Source organism: Plectropomus leopardus, chromosome 5 (genome assembly GCF_008729295.1).
Source record: "Plectropomus leopardus isolate mb chromosome 5, YSFRI_Pleo_2.0, whole genome shotgun sequence".
NCBI lineage: Eukaryota > Metazoa > Chordata > Actinopteri > Perciformes > Serranidae > Plectropomus > Plectropomus leopardus.
The window spans coordinates 17,990,112-18,013,284 of record NC_056467.1 but is presented as its reverse complement, the minus strand read 5'-3'; the positions used below and the strand labels follow the sequence as shown (position 1 = coordinate 18,013,284).

Sequence of the window (23,173 nt, the reverse complement as noted above, 5' to 3'; positions counted from 1 at the left end):
ACAATTACAAGGCGTGTCCGATCTTTACCCGTTGGTGATGAAAATTTATCAAAGGTCCGCACAAAACTTTTACGGTTTTCCCATGATGTGGCCTAGAATTGTAATGTTTTGCCATAAAACAGGAAATTGTTGTAACTTTGGTGTACATTGTCCAATCTACCTGAAACTTAATGGGTTTGATAAAAGTCCCACCCTGAACACTTTGTATGACAATATTCACTATCCGTTTTAGCGCCACCTAGAGGCCACTGTAAATAATGTTTTTTTATATTTTCATAAACTCCTACACAATTAAACCCACAGAGTTAAAATCCTGTCTGTATAATCTCTATAATCTGTATAAGACCTTCCTGATGCACATGGCGGCTTGTGTACCTAAGGTTGCTGGTTCAAGTCTTATATGGACAGGCTGCTATCTAAGCACAGAGGTAAAGGAAATGTCGAAAACACACAAAGTGTCCAGAGGTTTGGCTCAGTGGGTAAATCAGGTGGATAGTGTGCCTGAGGTTGCTGGTTCAAGTCTTGTATGGAACACATGACATTTGACTTTTATGGTATAAACAAAATAAAATGTCAGCTGATATATCTGTCTGCTCTTCTGATATTAGTCATCAATGGCGTACCTTGCAAAGAATACTTAAAACGGTAAAAAAACACACAATTGTCTCCTTATCTACTGAGTTTTCATATACTGAATACTGATTTTCCCTGCCAAGAACTTGATTGATTATTGGCTGTTGGCAGTTGAGTTTTTGCAGATGTCACTGCTGATACTGAGCTAAAGGGAACGACGAAAAGATGTGAAGTGTCAGGAGGTTTGGCTCAGTGGGTAAATCAGGTGGTTAGTATGTCTGAGGTTGTTGGTTCAAGACTCATCCGGGACTGGTGAGATTTGATTATCATCCTGACTCATAAATCAGTTGCATTTTCAACAGACGTCACTGCCGATACCGAATTTTGCGTTTCAACACCATATGACCCTTATATCATCAGAGCAGACTGATATATCAGCCGATATTTTATTTCATTTATGCCATAAAATATAATTTGGCTGTAGATTCATACAGTTTAGACACTGATTGTGATATTGCAGAACAAATTAAGGCACGTAAAGTTGAGTGATATATCATTTTGGCCGATAAATCAGGTGAAGTAAAACCAGTATTGGCAGGTGCATCTAGAATACTGGACTATTAGCGTTGTTGGAGATCTGCGCTGTCTGAGTGCCCTTTAAGTTGGCGATGAATTGGTTGTCAACCATTGTTGGTGAAGGGTTAAAAAGACTCAATCATGAATGGAAATGACTGCACATTGAAGGAGGAATAGCTAAGATGTCTATGGAACTGTACGTCCTACATGAGAACTGGATTAAAGCAATAGTCGGCCAAATTTCAGGTTCATCTAACCACAGTTTGTGCTGCATATCTCAAAACCAAAACTCTGCATGGCTATATATTACTAAAAGTAAATGACAGTGTTTTTCTGTAATTAAGTTGAATCATCCCTTTAATGTGATCTGGCTTGAGAGAGGCGTCCCTTATGTTGTCATCTTGTTTAAACAAGAAACCTTGTGATTTAAATGTGGTGATACTCCTGTTGGATGTGCCTGAGTCACCATTTTGTGTATGCAGATTTGACTTCAGGTAAATTCCCCTCAGCTTACCAAACTCGTACCAAACAGCAATTAAAAATAGCTCAGCACATTTTCTCCTTTTGCCTTCTCACCTGTTACTCAGACCAGCTGAGTAGCGTTTACTGCCTCAGGGTAAACCTGTCCAAGTACGCTATAATTTACCAGCTAGCAAACAAATTATCTTTTAAAAGCTTCCTCTTGACTACTTGCTCTTTTGTTGTTGAGTCAAGAACTACACATCTGTCATCTCCTCTGGAGTTGTGACAGGAAATATTTAACACATTTGTGATTGGAGCTGGAAAAGCAATAAACCTGTCAAAAAATGTTTTAGTTCCTAAAGTCTAGCAACAGAACCAGTCATGTAGCTCCTGCTGGATGTACTACCTCAGGAGCTTTAGTTCTGGTTGAAATTACTTCAGGTTCAGCTTTGACTCAACAATTTACATGAAGCACTTGGTGTGATTCATTTTTGCGGGTCATTAACCTGTGCCTTCACCATGCAACCCTGTGGTGCTATCAGACTTTGTAGCCACAGGACAATTGGATTATGTGGAAAATATAGCAGAGTATGTTTGATAATTAAAGGGACAGTTTACCCTAAAATCAAAAATACAAATTTTCCCTCTTACCTGTAGTGCTATTTATTAATCTAGACTGTTTTGGTGTGAGTTGTCTAATATTGGAGATATTGGCCTTAGTCTGCTTACTCTCCAGTATAATAGCTAGATGGCATTAGGCTAGTGTTGCTCAAAGTGCCAAAAAGATGCATTTGAGAAATTCATCAGCCATGCCTCTCTCCAGAAATTATAACCCAGTTACTCAAGATAATCTACAGTTGTTGTGAGCAGTTTCATATAGGAGCTACATTCTTTCCATCTCCCAAACTACACCGCCAACTGTATCATCCTGCGAAAGGAAGTGTGCATCTACTCAAGGCTGGGAGGCTAATGCTCATGACAGTGCAAGATGTTAACATTAATGGCGTCCTCCTCTAGTGAACTGTAACATTAGCAGTGGCATGGCCAGTGAAAATATCAAGCTGATATTAGTCATCAATGGCGTACCTTGCAAAGAATACTTAAAACAGTTAAAAAACACACAACTGTCTCCTTGTCTACTGAGTTTTCATATACTGAATACTGATTTTCCCTGCCAAAAACTTAGTTGATTATTGGCTCAGTTGAGTTTTTGCAGATGTCACTGCTGATACTGAGCTAAAGGGAACGTCGAAAACATGTGACATGTCTGGAGGTTTGGCTCAGTGGGTAAATCAGGTGGTTAGTATGCCTGAGGTTGCTGGTTCAAGACTCATCTGGGGCTGGTGAGATTTGGTTATCATCCTGACTTATAAATCAGTTGTATTTTCGACAGACGTCACTGCCAATACTGAATTTTGCGTTTTAACACCAAATGACCCTTATATCATCAGAGCAGACTGACTCCTCTAGTGAACTGTAACATTAGCTAGCTCAGTGATGCTACATGGGCAAGCAGTATTGAACTAATACCCTTTTTCCAGCCAAATTCATTGTGTCACATTTGACGTCATGGATCGCCGGCAAACAATTTAATAAGCAGGTGAAAGCAGCATGGAGGCCAGTGAAAATGTTTTGGTATACCTCTTTTTTTATTAGTTAGTCTCTTTCTGAAATTCAGTGGCAACTGGATGGACACAGACGGTATTTTGTGGCAGCCTGTTATTATATTGTGCTGGCAAAGGGGCTGAAATTAGGGTGTCCACTTTTGTTCAGTCATTACTAGCAATCAAAGACGTTCAGAACTGTAGCAAAAAATACCTTTCACTACTGCAAAGTCATTTGTCCTGGGAGTGAGTGCAAGTGCAAATTTTAACCTTTCTTATTAAATACAAGAGCTAAATCTTAGTGGGTGCTAGTGGTTTTTTTTTTTGTCCAGTGGAAAGATGCACGCCTCCTTCTGTGCAGTGATGCAGTTAGAGGGTGTAGTTTGATAGAAAGAAAATAGTTCCTACATGAAACTCATAATAAGGTCTGTGGTTATCTTGAGTAACTGTGTAAACATTTCTGGTGGGTTTTCAAATGTATTTTTGGCACTTGACACTTGACAACTGAGGAGGTTGTGTAATGCACTTTGTGACACGTGGTTAGACATTTTTTTCACTACATTACTGATTTGTTCTGTCTCCTACAATCGTATCTAACCTGACCTAAACAACACTGCCCCCATGACCTCTGGTGGTACTGCGGCGTTAGTCCATGGCAAAGCTTTCAGAAAACCTATACAGACACAAATACACAAAAACAGACAGAATAAACATACAGTATGGACAGAAGGCTCAATCTGTGCCCATATACATATCTAATGTTAAGCATATGTGAACCTTAAAAGAAAAAAATGTGTACTTTTGGTTTTGGCATGAACTATCCCTTTAAGTATCACCTCTGTAATCATGTTTAAATGATCATGATGAACACAAGCCATGTCATGTTAAAATCTTAACATGTCATAACACACACTGACAGATTATGTGTAAACACGTACAAAAGAAAACCCCCACAACATTTTTATGTTCAATAAACTTTTTTAATCTCAACAGCAAGTTAGCTTATGTGTGGTCAACATCAATGAAGGTAAATATAAAACTGGATTTCTATTGATAGATTGTTTTTGTTTTATCAGCAGGAGGTGAAATTATGATACTTGGAAACACATCCACTAGAATCTTCATGACTTTAGTCTTCAACTACAGAAATATTGCTATAATACTTTGAAATGGCATACACTGATTGACCAACAAGAAAAAAGCACAGTAGAGAAGCTGACAAAGAAGCTCCAAAACTCCACACGGTGGGTCGTACAGGGAAACTTCTGAGGGACTTTGGTTTTGTACCTTTGTAAAACCTGGCTCTACTTACTTTCGGAAAAAAAAAAGCAATCATAAGAAAATAAATGATAAAAGGGTTCAATCAGAAATAATGGCGCAATTCAAAAATCTTAATTTAGATTGAAAATATGAAAAAGTAAAAGGCACACTGAACACTTTTCACGTTCAACACAAAGTTCACCTCGGTGCACTGAAGATTCACTACACCACTAATTTGTACAAAGAACACTTGTCGTAAACGGACAAGTGTTTCTCTTTCTTGGATTTAAATCAACAATCAGATAAAGTGTTACTGTGTCTGGTCTTTCTTTGAAAGAAATGTGTTTTGTGTCCATTATTGGTGGGGAAGAGAGAGGAGAGAGGTGTTTCCTACGGATTGCGGTTCGTTTCATCTGCCGCGAAACAGCAGAGCAATACAATCCTTTCGCCACCTCCTCCTCTCTCGCTACATCTTTTCTTCCCCTTGTTGTCAAAGTGCTCCAGTATTTAACATCCACAGATCATCATGAAGCTGTTCTAGCCTGACCATTGGTAAAATGACAGCAAACAATCATCAAAGTATTCACTTCATGGCGAAATCCATCCTCTGACACTTAAACACTGTATCAACAATTTTAATTTTCAGCAAACAGAATTATAATTTCATGTTGAAGCTGCCTCACACTTGTATTTTAGCAACTTCTCTTTCTAAATGACATTTTCAGTATGACCCACAAACGGGTTTCAAGCTTCTTCCTGTCTTTAAATGTGGGTGTATGACCGTACAAACTTAACCAGCATTTGTCAATTTTAGGGTGGGACTATTAACATAACCACAAGACCTGTTTTGCAACATGTCTTGTGGCTGCAGCACATTCAGGCCATTGTTGTTAAGTTATAAGTATCTCTGCCCTTTTGACTTTTAAATGTCAGAGCTAAATGGTGACTTAGTCAGCATTTGTTCGTCGATCCTGAGATCAAAACTCTGTTAGGCCAACAGTTAGTGTGCTGCAGAGCTGCTGCAGAGCTTACATAGGTAGAAGTACAACACAGCAACAAATCTGATAATCAGTGTTTTGTTTAAAGGAATATTTCACCAAAAAATGACCATTTGTATATCAATTAGTCATGGCCTATTAGCTTGAATTTGTAAAGAAAACTTAGTTTTGCTCGCATGCCACAGAACACAGTGAAGATATGATTGACAGAGGACCACCTTTAACAACAGCAAAACTGTATCAAAACATCTGTTTACAAACTCATTCACTATATATCCAAGTCTCAGTTATCCAGTCGTATGTTCAGTGCTTCCCAAACATACATTTCACTAAAACCTTACAATTTAAAAATGAACTGAAAGCGAAACTTTCCTTTCAAAGCCAAAACTAAGGCTTTTTGTGTTTTCTTTTTTAAAGATTATTTTTTTGGCATTTTTGCCTTTAATAGATAGGACAGAGTGATGGCGTGCAGCAAAAAGGGCCATGAGCTGGAATTGAACCCCCGGCCACACTGCAGCAAGGACACTGTCTTCATAAATGAGACGCCTGCTTTATCCACTAAACCACCAGATGCCCCAGAGACACTTGGATGCTACTGCACAAGTTATGCAAGAGTTTGTGAAGAGATGTTTTGATATAGTTTTGCTGTTGTTAAATTTGTTTTCCAATCAATCAATAAATAAATATGTTCGCCATTTTCTATGGAGGTATGCAAGAAAAACAACAGTGCTAAAAGCATTTTAGGATGGATTTTTCCTTGTCTTGCACAGGACTGCAACCGCAGTTGGTCCACTTTTTCTAGCCATCATTTAAGACTGTTAACTGCAACTGTAAAGACTCTCAGTCACACCACTTTAGAGTCTGATTGTGAACTCTAAGACATCTGCACGGTGCAGTATACAGACTGAGAGCGACTGTCTTGTTTTGACGGCTAATCTGACAGTTAAACCCACGACCACCGAAGGTCAAGCAGTCTGACAGATGGTCACAGTCCAATAATCTCATCTCGAACCCTCTAATGTTGGCTGTCTTGTTATTCCAATGAAAATTAGTTTGAAGAAGAAAAAAAAAAACATCTGGCAGAGAGGATACATCTGTGTGCTTCAAGTAGATTGAACATAGTCTAGGTGATGTAAAAAAAAAAAAGAAAGAAAAAAAAGATCTCTCTTGTTGCTGGTTCGCTGTAGGTCAAAGAGCAGTGGTGAGCCTGTAGTCAAAATCCAGTGTCAGCTGATTGATGTTTTGCTGATCTTTGTCTCACAGCGGCTCCAGTGTCAGAGAGAGAAACATTCTTTCATGAACTCTAATGTGGGGAATCTTTAAGGGGTCGTTTTATTATTATAAACATGATCCATCATTAACAGCACAGAGGCATGACTGGAGCACTGAGGATGTAAACCAGAATTAATCTAAACGCTACGACTGTGCACCAAAGCACAATTTGTGTTATTGAATGGAGACGTCAATACAGTGTTTGTTTGTTTTTTCAGACAAATGACGCGATGGAGGCAGTTTTTTTAAGTATGAATTGTGCAAATACATCCTTCTCTCTCTCTCTCTCTCTCTTCTGCATGCACACATACACACGCACACACACACAAAACGGTCTCCACGCTCGACCCTTCCAGGGTGAGTGGGGGGGGGGGGGGGATTATCTCCTGGTTACATCATCAGCTCAAGTGATGTCACTGCTGACGACTCTGAGGTCCCCGGGAACAAATCAGAGCTGGCTGTACAGGTGAGGCTTCCATTCATAATCTCTCAACATCAAGGATTAATATTGCTTCAGTATTGCCACAAAAATAGAATAATATTGACTGTCTAAAACACCGCTACTTCTCAACCAAACACACGTTAATTACATCAGCCCTCATTTATCAGGCAAATGCATGACCCACAATTCATTTGTTAAACAGATGTGTGGCCATTTCACCTGCAAAACTGGCAATTATCCTCATTTTATGAGTTTAATGAGACCCGGCATGTGTGTGCAATCTGATGGAAAAGTGGGGAAAAAAGCAGTTCAGTAGTGTACAAAATAAATCAGGATCAGTAGTTCTAAAAACACAAAGAAAACCCAAAAAAAGGTATTATTTATGTCACATGACACAAAAGCCTGCAGCTACAGAATTATGTCCTGTGCATCTGTTACTTTCAGTGACTTAAGCGCTTCTAAAAGGTGCATTACTCCACAGCCTGGTGCTTCATTAAGCACGCTTGTTTCGGCAAAAATGCTACCTGTTAGTGTTAAAGCCTTTGCACTCATGGATACAGCCATCAAGTTAGCCTTGGCGCTCACATACGTGTGTGAAATCATTATTATAAAACACTTTTAACACTTGAATTTGTGGTGATGTCAATTGTACCATGATAAATGAGGGCCATTTACTCTTGTTCAATTATTTTTTATCTACTGAAATAAAAAAAAATGCACAAGTGTTTTGAGAACTAGTCTATTGTTGTTGATGGTGTCCTTTTAAATACAAAAACCACTGCCAGCCATTGTCCTTATCTGACAGTCAGTCCTAAATTATTTCACTTCCAAACCATTTCTAGGTGAGATGCTGCACTCTGGCAGCCTCCAGGATGTGCAGCAACCCCCCCACCCCCCAGGCTGCATGGCGCAGTCCTCACAGGTGTCACAACGTCCGTGACAACAGCAGCCTTGCCAAGTCAGCGCGGCGGAGCTCACATTGTGCCACATATCAGACCTGTTCCTGCCTCACAGAGCTGATGACAACTACAACAGACGAAGGGGAGGAGAAAGGGAGGTAGGCTAAGGGAGGATTGTGGTAGAAAGGTTGTCTGTTCATCACAACTAAGAAATGAAGTTTGTATTAGTCGTACAAAAATTAACACTTTTCCTTCCCTGTTGCTACGCTTGTGACCTCCACTTATATCTCCATTCTCTCTGCTCTCAGCACTGTAGGTTCTCATTGCTTAATACTGCTTTCTATGAACCTCCTCAGCAGGCATTAGTTGACTAGTACGAAGCCATGCTGGGAGTCCACGGTCTCCATCATCTCACTGTCCAGGAGGGAGCCCTGCAGCTCAGGCAGACCCAGGCCGCCTGACTGCCCCGAACCAGCCAATACCCCCCCCACAGCTCTGGCTTCAGCCTCTCCTGGAGCAGGCGGTGGCAACAAGATGGGGTCCAGAGGGAAGTCATACTGCTCTGGGTGAAGCCCCTCAGAGCAGGGGCCCAGGGCCTGCTGCTCACAGCCTGCAGAGTAGCTGAAGCCCATGCTGCTGGCGGAGGCTTCATGAGGCAGTGGATGATGGAGCTGGTGGTGGAGGTGAGATCCGGGGGGCAGGTGTTGGGTGTAGTGGTGGTGGCTCATGTAGGGATCATAAACAAGGCCCTCGCTCGGTTCCATCAAGGGGCTCAGGCTATGAGGGTGGCTGAAGGGAGGTGAGGCCTGAGGACTGCCCTGCTGCTGGGGCTGAGGCTGGTGGGCGGCTGACATTGGGGGGCCCTGAGGGGAACTCTGAGATGTTGCCCGGTCCAGAGCAGGGCCACCCGTTGGGTAGGAACCTTCAGCTATCTGCATCTGGTTGAAGTAGGCCTGCAGCCCCATGCCCTGTGACTGCTGCAGGTACATCCTCTTCTGGTTCAGTCTGTTGGGAGCACAGTAGATACCACTTAAATCAAGATAACACTTTGAATCAAAACAAGGATTTAGCAAAATGCTTGGAAAATGTATGCACGAGGTCGAGCCTGAAAATTCTGTGATCAAAGTGGAACTGGAAAAATATAACTGAACTGAAACATGGTTTTTCCTGCATGTTGTACATGCGAATGTTAATATAAGCTGGTCCAAGACCACCAAACCGCTGCCCACATCAACTTCTGATTCAGCAATTCAAAAGGCCTGTTGTGTTCATTTATGGTTGGAGAAACAGTCGACCATTCAGAGCTTAGTAGATTTGATTTAAGATACAGTTGGAAATCCTCATAAAAATAACTTTGTTTCAAATTTGCTGAAACTGTCACTATATTCTGAAAGAAGTACAGGAAACAGATTGTCTCTTAAAATATATCATGTCCCTCCTCCTTCTTCTTCTGCTTATAATGGCATTTGCTAGAATTGACCATGACTCACTTAAAACAACCAATGACAGCCGAGGAGTCAATGACTGTCTATGAACTACAGTCAACCTGCAAAACTAGGCTGCGCTGATCAAATATGAATCAAGATTCTGTTACTGGATCGCCTTTTTTGCCTCATGTATTCAGAGACATATTTTAGTGTGCTGTTCAACTTCAAAATGAGTTTGTGACCAAGCACGTTGGAGACAGTCAGTCGAAGTACACTAAAATATCTAAATATATTTCTGAAAACATTTGATATGAGAAATAGGCGATGCAGTAACAGAATATTCATTCACATTTGATCAGAGCTGCCTGGTTTAACAAGCAGTGATTGACGGCTGGGTTAGAGACTGCTTGGCTCTGATTGGCTATTTTCGTTCATGTGCAGTGAGGCTGTTAGAATTGTTACAAGGCAAACAAGTAGGCAGAGGAAAATGAGTTTTTACATGTTATCTGCCTAATTTACTGCTGTGTGAATATAGTGAAAATGAACGTAAATATGTCTCAGCTGTAGCCTTAAGAATGGGGGTGCCCTTTTCCTACATTACCAGCTTGCTACCAAGCTACATCCATGAAAATAGTGACAGAAAAATGGGGATAAGCATGGATGAGGCTGATGCAGCTGTACAGAAATAACAAGTCTTAAACTGAGATGTTTCAATGTGAAACATGTTGACTGCCACACTACCAACTGTTACCGCAGCTAGGGCAAAACAAAAATCAAATAAACCCCTTCTAACAAGAAATCAGCAAACATGAACACTATGTAAGGCTGAATGACTGATGTGAAACAAAATGGCATTTCTGTGTAATTATTAGGCTTGATCATTGTAGCTCTCAAACCTGGCTTTATTCCTGATTGTTTAATAAAAGTTCTGTTCTTGTCATTGAAATACAATTTATGACTTAGTCTTCTTATTTGGATTTTTTACATTAAAGCAAATACTTTTTTTTTTCTAAATAAAATCTTCAAGCAGTCAAGCAGTGAAAGGTCACCTCAGCTAAATGTACACTTGAGAAAAGCACTGAAAATATTTCATTCAAAGGAAAAAAAGGGGTGTAGCAGTGTGAATTACCTGTGTTCCTGCAGTTGTTGCTCTAAACTTCGAGTGTCCTTACAGAAAAGTTGGCAGCTAGCGGGACTGTTTGCCAAGACGTTGGCCTTTGGGGCAAAAGAGAGATTGGCACTGATGACAAACTGTTTCATTATTGTTGCATCGTGGTAGAGCTGATATCCAGTAAATTTCCAAATGATTTCACTTAATATTACAAGTAAGACAGGTGTAAATCAGGCATAAACTTGAATACAACAGCTGAATAGTCATATTGAGAGAGTGTAGTTGGTGTTGGACTGTACCTGTAGTCTATGAGTGAGGTATTGTGTCTCTAAACTCTGTCTGCGGGACAGGAGAGGTGGCTGCGGCCCACCTCGATATAAAGCTAGACCCTCCTGCTGCTTGGATGCCTCACCCTTCAATCAGAAACATAAAGCATTAGAACAAGGGAAGCTTGCTATTCATGCACACGCATGCACGTGGACATCCCAGATCCTCTCTCCTGTTGGCCAATAAGCTGTGTCGGGGTCTAGGTGCTTCATCGTGTGGTCTAACTGGATTATCCACGCTGTCTCCTGCCCAAATGCCTGTGTGGTGACTGATCAGCCAGATGCCTTTCTCTAAATGGCATGTACCACGGGGATTACACAGTAGTTAAATGAAATGAAAGCAAATTAAAAGGATGATGGGGCCTGAGCATCATAACAACAAAGAGCTGCGTTATTGCATTATGAGGGATGGACAAAAGTAAAACAACTAGATGTCTGCTTCAGTTAATTTTGTTTGTGTGTGTGTGTGTGTGTTTTTTTTGTATTTTTTACAGGAAGGCCTTGGGATTTTTCATAAATGGTTCCCCTTGCAGTGCGAGTATATGTGTGTGTGTGTGTGTGTGTCATTTTGTGAATATGTGTGCATGCCTTTGTGTGTGATTGCAGCTTGGGCCTATTGAGTGCCAGTTACTACTATGGGTAAGTCTGACTGACTTCAACAAAGGCTGCATTCACTTTGGCCTAGGCTCCAGGCCCCAGAGGGACGAGAGACAGTAAACAAGCCACAGTTGGCTGCCTCTCCTGGGGTTGCACAACAGCCTGGGTAACTGTTTTTTAAATTTTTTTTATTTCAGGGCAACATGGGGTGAGGATGGTAGAGACTGGGGCTGAGAATGAGTTTGGGAAGAGAATGATGTTGAATTGGTTGAGTTAAGGCCAATGTGTGCAAGTGTTTGTGTTGTTTTTCAGCAGGACTGACCTCCAGGAGGTTGTGCAAGTGGTGCTGTGGTCCCAGGGGGCCCATGGCGGCCCCTTCCCCAGAGCCCATCTGCTCCACCAACATCTGGACTTTGTTCAGTTCCAGGATGCCTTTGGTCCTCGCCAAGTTCTGGAGTTGCTGCCGAAACGCAACCAGACCTAGGAGCACAAACAAAAGTAAGTATTGATTCTTGCAGCTGATGAATACAATCAGTTCTCTCTTCATAACATGTCAAAGTCTCAATCCTCTTAGAAATACTGGCTCACTGATGTTAGCAAACTGGGTAATTGGTTAGCACTTGTCATTGCCCCTACTGATAATGTGGCTGGATGTACGTCGAAGCCACTGTGGGTGTGTGCAAATGTGACTGTGTGTGTGTGTGTGTGTGTGTGTGTGTGTGTGTGTGTGTGTGTGTGAGCAAGTAGCTCTGATAAGACCCATCCAGTGGTGACGAGCAGTGGATGGGAATGATAGGACCTGACTCACTGTGATGGTGGGAGTTATTTAAAACCAGAGTCAGCAGTCTGACGCAAAAAGAATCCACTGCATCAACACTCTCCAAAGAGGATTACAGAGAATAAATAAATAAATAACAGGAAATACCAACTGGGAGTGCACAATGCAGGCTGTCAGTGTGATTCTAGGGAAGTAACTTTTAAGCGATAGTTACAGTTTATACTTTGCTAAAGCGCAGGTAATTTACAACCAGCCGGCAAAGAATAATGTCACTGTAAAGGGAAAAAATGAAGAGGTAGAAGGTGTTTAACATTGTCGCTTATATTTTGGCTCCTCTGTCTTTCTGGTGTGGAGTAGAGGTGAACCCTGCCTGCCACAGACTGAAACTTTGAAAAGGGAAAGAAAAGCAATGGGCTTGTATCAAGGGAGAGGAGGAGTGAGAGAGAAGGAGAGAAAGAAGGAGGAAGACAGCGAGATATGTGGGCTGAAACCTTTAAAAATATCTGTCTGTGATTCATAACCTGAATCATCACCGTCATATTCGTCAGAGAGACTGGAGAAGATGAGAGTAGGGAAGAGAGAGATGAGAAAAAAGTGTGTGAAAGATAGGAGGGCGAGCAAGTGGAAGAGGGAATGAGGTACTTGCGCATGTGTCTAGAAGGGTGTGAGGGAGCAGCAGCTGCAGCAGGGGTGCTGCGTCTGTGTCATGTGAATCAGTGCTCTTCCTCTTTTCTGGTGCTCAGAGCCTCAAATGTATGCACATTGACATTTTATACATCAAACTCTATGCAGATCATGGCGGCTGGGCTTTCAGGAGACGTGTTGGATATGGCATCTGATTGGAGCTTTCAAAAGCTTGTCTTGTTGACTTCCACTTGAGACAGTGATTTTCTGTGTGTCGGAATATCTCTTAGCAATCTCTCAAGAGTGTGTCTGTGCTTGCTGCATTCAGCTGTGTGGGGAGAGCAATAGAGATACTATAATTATATTAGGAGATGTTAATATGTCTGTGACCATGTTGCAATTTTGACTATTGAGTACTTTACAATGTTTTGGTGTTCTTTTTATCCCCCAAATTGGTGATTTGATGATGTCAAGGTAAATTTTGACCGCTTATGATGAACAACTAGATGGAAGTTTTAAAGCAATGCCCTTTACTTTATCTGTCTCTGTGGGCAAAAGCTACATTAAATCTAATTGTGTTCCATTAATATTTAGATGCTTAACAAATTGAATTTAATTTAATTCAATTTAAAAAACCTTAAAACACCGTGAAATAGAGTAACAAGACACGTCATAGCATAGAATCTTACAAAAATGTCCAAAAGCACGAAAATAATGTATGTCCAAAAAATGAAAAAAAAAAAAAAGCAAGGCTATAGTATGGCAAAAAATGTCATAAAATAACATGTCCCAAAAACAGCTTAAAACACCTTAAAACAGCATAAAATAGAGTGCAAAGATAAATCATAGCATAGAATCTTACAAAAATGTCCAAAAACATGAAAATAATGTATGTCCAAAAAATTACCAAAAAGGCAAGGCTATAGTATGGCAAAAATGTCAAAATATGACACGTCCCAAAAACAGCTGAAAACACCCCAAAACAGCATAAAATAGCCTGCCGAGAAATGCCACAGCATAGAATGTTGCAAAAACGGCCAGAAACACCAAGATAATGCATGTCCAAAAAATGACAAAGAAGGCAAGGCTATAGTATGGCAAAAAAGCCAAAATATGACATGTCCCAAAAAAAGCTGAAAACACTTCAAAACAGCATAAAATAGTGTAATGAGACACGCCATAGTATAAAATCTTCAAAAAACAGCCAAAAGCACCAAAATATAGCATGTTGAAAAAATGACCGAAAAAGCAAGGCTATAGTATGGCAAAAAATGTCAAAATATGACATGTCCTAAAAACAATTGAAAACACTTTAAAACAGCATAAAATAGCGTACTGAGACACGCCACAACATAGAATTTTCTGAAAATGGCCCAAAACACCAAAATATAGCATGTCCAAAAAATGACCAAAAAAAAAGGCAAATGGCAAAAATGTCAAAATATGACATGTCCTAAAAACAGCTGAAAACACCCCAAAACAGCATAAATCTCATAGCCTGAGACATGCCATAGCATTGAATGTTCCAAAAATGTGCAAAAACACCAAAGAAATAGCATGTCCAAAAATGACAAAAAAGGCAAGGCTATAGTATGGCAAAAATGTCAAAATATGACATGTCCCAAAAACAGCTTAAAACACCTCAAAACAGCATAAAATAGCACACTGACACGCGCCATACCATAGAATTTTCCAAAACTGTCCAAAACACACATAGTAATGCATGTTGAAAAAAATGACCAAAAAGGCAAGGCAAAAAAAATGTCAAAATATGACATGTCCCAAAAACAACTTAAAATACCTTTAAAACAGCATAAAAAATAGCGTGCAAAGATACACGCCATAACATAGAATTTTCTGGAAAAATGGCCAAAAACACAAAATATAGCATGTCCAAAAAATGACCAAAAAAAAAGGCAAGGCTATAGTATGGCAAAAAATGTCAAAATATGACATGTCCCAAAAACAGCTGAAAACACTTCAAAACAGCATAAAATAGCCTGCCGAGACACGCCATAGCATAGAATGTTTCAAAAAACGGCCAAAAACACCAAAATAATGCATGTCCAAAAAAATGACAAAAAAGGCAAGGCTATAGTATGGCAAAAATGTCAAAATATGACATGTCCAAAAACAGCTTAAAACACCTCAAAACAGCATAAAATAGCACACTGACACACGCCATACCATAGAATTTTCCAAAACTGTCCAAAAACACCATAAAAATGCATGTTGAAAAAAATGACCAAAAAAAAGGCAAGGCTATAGTATGGCAAAAAATGTCAAACTATGACATGTCCCAAAAAAACAGCTAAAAACACCTCAAAACAGCATAAAATAGCACACTGACACGCGCCATACCACAGAATCTTTTCCGAAACTGTCCAAAAACACCAAAAAATACATGTCCAAAAAATGAAAAAAAAAAAGGCAAGGCTATACTAAGGCAAAAATGTCAAAATATGACATGTCCCAAAAACAGCTTAAAATACCTTAAAACAGCAAAAAATGGAGACAAAGCCATAGCATAGAATCTTTCAAAAATGTCCAAAAACACGAAAATAATGTATGTCCAAAAAATGACAAAAAAAAAAAAGGCTATAGAATGGCAAAAATGTCAAATATGACATGTCCCAAAAACAGCTGAAAACACCCAAAAAGCATGAAATAACCTGCTGAGAAACCCGCCATAGCATAGAATCTTTCAAAAATGTCCAAAAACACCAAAAAAATAGCATGTCAAAAAATGACCAAAAAAAAGCAAGGCTATAGTATGGCAAAAAATGTCAAAATATGACATGTCCCAAAAACAGCTTAAAACACCTTCAAAAAGCATAAAATAGTGTAATGAGACACACGCCAGAGCATAAAATCTTCAAAAAAACAGCCAAAAACACCAAAATATAGCATGTTGAAAAAAATGACCAAAAAAAGGCAAGGCTATAAGTATGGCAAAACTGTCAAAATATGACATGTCCCAAAAACAGTTAAAAACACTTCAAAACAGAAAAAATAGCGTACTGACATATGCCATGGTATAGAATCTTTCAAAAACGGCCAAAAAACACCAAAAAAATGCATGTCCAAAAAATGAAAAAAAATGGCAAGGCTATAGTATGGCAAAAAACTCAAAATATGACATGTCCTAAAAACAGCTAAAAACACCTCAAAACAGAATAAAATAGCGTAATAAGACTCACCATGGCATAGAATCTTTCAAAAATGGCCAAAAACACCAAAAAAATGCATGTCCAAAAAATGACCAAAAAAAAGGCAAGGCTATAGTATGGCAAAACTGTCAAAATATGACATGTCCCAAAAACAGCTGAAAACACCTTAAAAAGCATTAAATAGTGCAATGAGACCCGCCAGAGCATAGAATCTTTCATAAATGGCCAAAAACACCAAAAAAATGCATGTCCAAAAAATGACCAAAAAAAGGCAAGGCTATAGTATGGCAAAAATGTCAAAATATGACATGTCCCAAAAACAGCTGAAAACACCTCAAAAAAGAATAAATGGTGCGTAATGAGACCCGCCATAGCATAGAATCTTTCAAAAACAGCCAAAAACACCAAAAAAATGCATGTCCAAAAAATGACCAAAAAAAGGCAAGGCTATAGTATGGCAAAACTGTCAAAATATGACATGTCCCAAAAACAGCTAAAAACACCTCAAAACAGAATAAAATAGCGTACTGACATACGCCATGGTATAGAATCTTTCAAAACGGCCAAAAACACCAAAAAAATGCATGTCCAAAAAACGACCAAAAAAAGGCAAGGCTATAGTATGGCAAAAATGTCAAAATATGACATGTCCCAAAAACAGCTTGAAAACACCTAAAAACATTAATAAAATAGCGGAATGAGACCCACATGAGCATAGAATCTTTCAAAAATGGCCAAAAACACCAAAAATAGCATGTTGAAAAAATGACCACCAAAAAGGCAAGGCTATAGTATGGCAAAACTGTCAAAATATGACATGTCCCAAAAACAGCTTAAAACACCTCAAAACAGCATAAAACAACACACTGACACATGCCATAGCATAACTTTTCAAAAAACTGGCCAAAAACACCAAAAAATGCATGTTGAAAAAAAAATGACCAAAAAGGGCAAGGCTATAGTATGGCAAAAATGTCAAAATATGACATGTCCCAAAAACAGCTGAAAACACCTTAAAAAGCATTAAATAGGGGAATGAGACCCTCCAGAGCATAGAATCTTTCATAAATGGCCAAAAACACCAAAATATAGCATGTTGAAAAAATAACAAAAAAAAGGCAAGGCTATAGTATGGCAAAAATGTCAAAATATGACATGTCCCAAAAACAGCTAAAAACACCTCAAAACAGAATAAAATAGCGTACTGACACGCCCATGGTATAGAATCTTTCAAAAACGGCCAAAAACACCAAAAAAATGCATGTCCAAAAAAATGACCAAAAAAAGGCAAGGCTATAGTATGGCAAAACTGTCAAAATATGACATGTCCCAAAAACAGCTGAAAAACACTTAAAAAGCATTAAAATAGCGTAAGGAGACCCGCCAGAGCATAGAATCTTTCATAAATGGCCAAAAACACCAAAATAATAGCATGTTGAAAAAATGACAAAAAAAGGCAAGGCTATAGTATGGCAAAAATGTTGAAATATGACATGTCCCAAAAACAGCTGAAAACACCTTAAAAAGCATTAAATGGTGTAATGACACCCACCATTAGCACAGAATCTTTCTTAAATGGCCAAAAACACCAAAAAATGCATGTCCAAAAATTGACAAAAAAAAGGGCAAGGCTATAGTATGGCAAAAATGTCACAAATGACATGTCCCAAAAACAGCTAAAAACACCTCAAAACAGAATAAAATAGCGTACTGACACACGCCATGGTATAGAATCCTTAAAAAATGGCCAAAAACACCAAAAAAATGCATGTCCAAAAAACGACCAAAGAAAGGCAAGGCTATAGTATGGCAAAAATGTCAAAATATGACATGTCCCAAAAAACAGCTGAAAACATCCTAAAAAAGCATTAAATAGCGAAATGAGACCCGCCAGAGCATAGAATCTTTCATAAATGGCCAAAAACACCAAATTATATGCATGTTGAAAAAATGACCAAAAAATAGGCAAGGCTATAGTATGGCAAAACTGTCAAAATATGACATGTCCCAAAAAAAACAGCTGAAAACACCTTAAAAAGCATTAAATAGGGGAATGACCCTCCAGAGCATAGAATCCTTCAAAATGGCCAAAAAACACCAAAATAATGCATGTTGAAAAAATGACAAAAAAAGGCAAGGCTATAGTATGGCAAAAATGTCAAAATATGACATGTCCCAAAAACAGCTGAAAAACACCTTAAAACAGCATTAAATAGTGTGAATGAGACCCGCCATAGCATAGAATCTTTCAAAAACGGCCCAAAACACCAAAATATAGCATGTCCAAAAAATGACCAAAAAAAAGGCAAGGCTATAGTATGGCAAAAATGTCAAAATATGACATGTCCCAAAAAACAGCTAAAACACCTCAAAACAGAATAAAATAGCGTACTGACACACCCATAGCATAGAATCCTTAAAAAATGGCCAAAAACACCAAAAAAATGCATGTCCAAAAAATGACAAAAAAAAGGCAAGGCTATAGTATGGCAAAAAAACTGTCAAAATATGACATGTCCCAAAAACAGAGCTGAAAAAACCTCAAAACAGCATTAAATAGTGTAATGAGACCGCCATAGCATAGAATCTTTCAAAAAACAGCCAAAAACACCAAAAAAAATGCATGTCCAAAAAATGACCAAAAAAAGGGCAAGGCTATAGTATGGCAAAAATGTCAAAATATGACATGTCCCAAAAACAGCTGAAAACACCTCAAAAGCATTAAATAGCGTGATGAGACCCCTCCAGAGCATAGAATCTTTCAAAAATGGCCAAAAACACCAAAAATGCATGTCCAAAAAATAACAAAAAAAGGCAAGGCTATAGTATGGCAAAACGGTCAAAATATGACATGTCCCAAAAACAGCTAAAAACACCTCAAAACAGAATAAAATAGCGTACTGACATATGCCATGGCATAGAATCTTTCAAAAATGGCCAAAAACACCAAAAAATGCATGTCCAAAAAATGACCAAAAAAAAGGCAAGGCTATAGTATGGCAAAACTGTCAAAATATGACATGTCCCAAAAACAGCTGAAAACACCTCAAAACAGCATTAAATAGCGTGCAATGAGACCCGCCATAGCATAGAATCTTTCATAAATGGCCAAAAACACCAAAAAAATGCATGTCCAAAAAATGACCAAAAAAAAGGCAAGGCTATAGTATGGCAAAAATGTCAAAATATGACATGTCCCAAAAACAGCTGAAAAACACCTCAAAACAGCATTAAATAGCGTAATGAGACCCCATAGCATAGATCTCTTTCAAAAACAGCCAAAAACACACCAAAAAAAATGCATGTCCAAAAAATGACCAAAAAAAAGGCAAGGCTATAGTATGGCAAAACTGTCAAAATATGACATGTCCCAAAAACAGCTAAAAAATACCTCAAAACAGAATAAAATAGCGTACTGACATACGCCATAGTATAGAATCTTTCAAAAACGGCCAAAAACACCAAAAAAATGCATGTCCAAAAAATGACCAAAAAAAAGGCAAGGCTATAGTATGGCAAAAATGTCAAAATATGACATGTCCCAAAAACAGCTAAAAACACCCTCAAAACAGCATTAAAATAGCGTAATGAGACCCACCATAGCATAGAATCTTTCAAAAATGGCCAAAAACACCAAAAAAAATGCATGTCCAAAAAATGACCAAAAAAAAGGCAAGGCTATAGTATGGCAAAACTGTCAAAATATGACATGTCCCAAAAACAGCTTAAAACACCTCAAAACAGCATAAAAATAGCGTGACTGACACATGCCATACATAGAATCTTTCAAAAACGGCCAAAAACACCACAAAATGCATGTCCAAAAAAAAATGACCAAAAAAAAGGCAAGGCTATAGTATGGCAAAAATGTCAAAATATGACATGTCCCAAAAACAGCTGAAAAACCTCAAAAAGCATAAAATAGCGGGGAATGAGACCGCCATAGCATAGAATCTTTCAAAAACGGCCAAAAACACCAAAAAATAGCATGTTGAAAAAATGACCAAAAAAAAGGCAAGGCTATAGTATGGCAAAACGGTCAAAATATGACATGTCCCAAAAACAGCTAAAAACACCTCAAAACAGAATAAAATAGCGTACTGACATATGCCATGGTATAGAATCTTTCAAAAACGGCCAAAAACACCAAAAAAATGCATGTCCAAAAAATGACCAAAAAAAGGCAAGGCTATAGTATGGCAAAAAAATGTCAAAATATGACATGTCCCAAAAACAGCTGAAAACACCTCAAAACAGCATAAAATAGCGTAATGACACACGCCATAGCATAGAAGAATCTTTCAAAATGGCCAAAAACACCAAAAAAATGCATGTCCAAAAAATGACCAAAAAAAGGCAAGGCTATAGTATGGCAAAAATGTCAAAATATGACATGTCCCAAAAACAGCTGAAAACACCTCAAAACAGCATTAAATAGCGTAATTAGACACCGCCATAGCATAGAATCTTTCATAAACGGCCAAAAACACCAAAAAAATGCATGTCCAAAAAATGACCAAAAAAAGGCAAGGCTATAGTATGGCAAAACTGTCAAAATATGACATGTCCCAAAAACAGCTGAAAACACCTCAAAAAGCATAAAATAGCGTAATGAGACACCGCCATAGCATAGAATCTTTCAAAAATGGCCAAAAACACCAAAAAAATGCATGTCCAAAAAAACCAAAAAAAAAGGCAAGGCTATAGTATGGCAAAAATGTCAAAATATGACATGTCCCAAAAACAGCTGAAAAACACCTCAAAACAGCATAAAATAGCGTGCTGAGACCGCCATAGCATAGAATCTTTCAAAAATGGCCAAAAAAAACCAAAAAATGCATGTCCAAAAAATGACCAAAAAAAAAGCAAGGCTATAGTATGGCAAAACTGTCAAAATATGACATGTCCCAAAAACAGCTTAAAACACCTCAAAACAGCATAAAATAGCAACACACATGACCATGCCATACCATAGAATCTTTCAAAAACTGGCCAAAAACACCAAAATGCATGTTGAAAAAAAATGACCAAAAAGGCAAGGCTATAGTATGGCAAAAATGTCAAAATATGACATGTCCAAAAACAGCTGAAAACACCTCAAAACAGCATAAAATAGCGTGCCGAGAAACACCATAGCATAGAATCTTTCAAAAAACGGCCAAAAACACCAAAAAATGCATGTCCAAAAAATGACCAAAAAAAAAGGCAAGGCTATAGTATGGCAAAAATGTCAAAATATGACATGTCCCAAAAAACAGCTGAAAAAACCTCAAAACAGCATAAAATAGCGTGCTGACACACGCCATAGCATAGAATTTTTCAAAAACGGCGAAAAAACACCATAAATAATGCATGTCCAAAAAATGACCAAAAAGGCAAGAAATGTAAAAAAATGACCAAAAAAAAAAGGCTATAGTAAAAAAATGTCAAAATATGACATGTCCTAAAACAGCATAAAAACAGCTCAAAACAACATTAAAATGAGTGTACTTGGCTGTTTGACACATTCTTTACTAGCACGAAATCTTTACAAAATTTCAAAAACACAAAAAAATGCATGTCCAAAAAAATGACCAAAAAAAGCCAAGGCTATAGTATGGCAAAAACCCAGTCAAAAAGCTGCCATTCCACTCAAAAACAGCTAAAAACCCTCAAAACAGCATAAAATAGCGTACCCTGAGATATGCCATAGCATAGAATCTTTCAAAAACAGCAAAAACACCAAAAAAAATGCATGTCAGGAAAAATGACCAAAAAAAAGGCAAGGCTATAGTATGGCAAAATGTCAAAATATGACATGTCCCAAAAACAGCTAAAAACACCTCAAAACAGCAGTGAAATAGCGTAAAGAATGAAGATAGAATGAGTGATGACACTAAGACCTCCAGAAACAGAAATACAAAAATAATGCAAAGATCACTGTGTGTGCTTTTTGGGGTCCCAAAAACAGCTGTTGCCTTATCTTGCTTAGTCCTTGTGTTAGACAGTATATGAACTCCCGGTAAAAAAAAGGAGTAAAACCGTTGCTTTTGACCAAAAAAAGGCAAGGCTATAGTATGGCAAAAATGTCAAAATATGACATGTCCCAAAAACAGCTGGGTGTTCACCTCAAAACAGCATTTAGCGTGTGCCGGACCTATTCCATAGCATAAATCTTTCAAAAACAAAAACACCAAAAAAATAGGATGTCCAAAAAAATGACCAAAAAAAAGGCAAGGCTATAGTATGGCAAAAATGTCAAAATATGACATGTCCAAAAAACAGCTGAAAACACCTCAAAACAGCATTAAAATAGCGTGCTGAGACATATCATATAGCATAGAATCTTTGAAAAAATGGCCAAAAACACCAAAAAATGCATGTCCAAAAAAAAAACCAAAAAAAAAAGCAAGGCTATAGTATGGCAAAAAACTGTCAAAATATGACATGTCCCAAAAACAGCTGAAAAACACCTAAAACAGCAAAAAAAATAGCGTGCCAAGACACGCCATGGCATAGAATCTTTCAAAAATGGCCAAAAAACACCAAAAAATGCATGTCCAAAAAAATGACAAAAAAAGGCAAGGCTATAGTATGGCAAAACTGTCAAAATATGACATGTCCCAAAAACAGCTAAAAACACCTCAAAACAGAATAAAATAGCGTACTGAGACATGCCATATAGCATAGAATCTTTCAAAAACGGCCAAAAACACCAAAAAAATGCATGTTGAAAAAATGACCAAAAAAAAGGCAAGGCTATAGTATGGCAAAAATGTCAAAATATGACATGTCCCAAAAACAGCTAAAAACACCTCAAAACAGAATAAAATAGCGTACTGACACATGCCATAGCATAGAATCTTTCAAAAATGGCCAAAAACACCAAAAAAATGCATGTTGAAAAAAATGACCAAAAAAAAGGCAAGGCTATAGTATGGCAAAAATGTCAAAATATGACATGTCCCAAAAACAGCTGAAAAACACCTCAAAAACAGCATTAAAATAGCTTAAGAGACAGCCATAGCATAGAATCTTTCAAAAATAGGCCCAAAAACACCAAAAAAATGCATGT

At 38.3% G+C, this 23,173-nt stretch overlaps 1 protein-coding gene across 2 annotated transcripts in view; it reads right to left on the bottom strand.

The window, feature by feature from the left end:
* Positions 1 to 5,576: 5,576 nt before the first annotated feature.
* Positions 5,577 to 23,173, bottom strand: part of sik2b (salt-inducible kinase 2b) — a 72,652-nt gene continuing 55,055 nt past the window's right edge. Inside the window, exons 12-15 of one of the 2 annotated variants that reach the window (XM_042487043.1) lie at positions 11,870 to 12,027; positions 10,924 to 11,037; positions 10,643 to 10,728; positions 5,577 to 9,091 (exon numbers count right to left, since the gene is read on the bottom strand). In XM_042487043.1, the coding sequence (XP_042342977.1) occupies positions 8,449 to 9,091; positions 10,643 to 10,728; positions 10,924 to 11,037; positions 11,870 to 12,027 (1,001 nt within the window). In that variant the 3' untranslated portion in view covers positions 5,577 to 8,448. The remainder of the gene's footprint in view (positions 9,092 to 10,642; positions 10,729 to 10,923; positions 11,038 to 11,869; positions 12,028 to 23,173) is intronic. The other variant, XM_042487044.1, reaches the window with a different exon arrangement.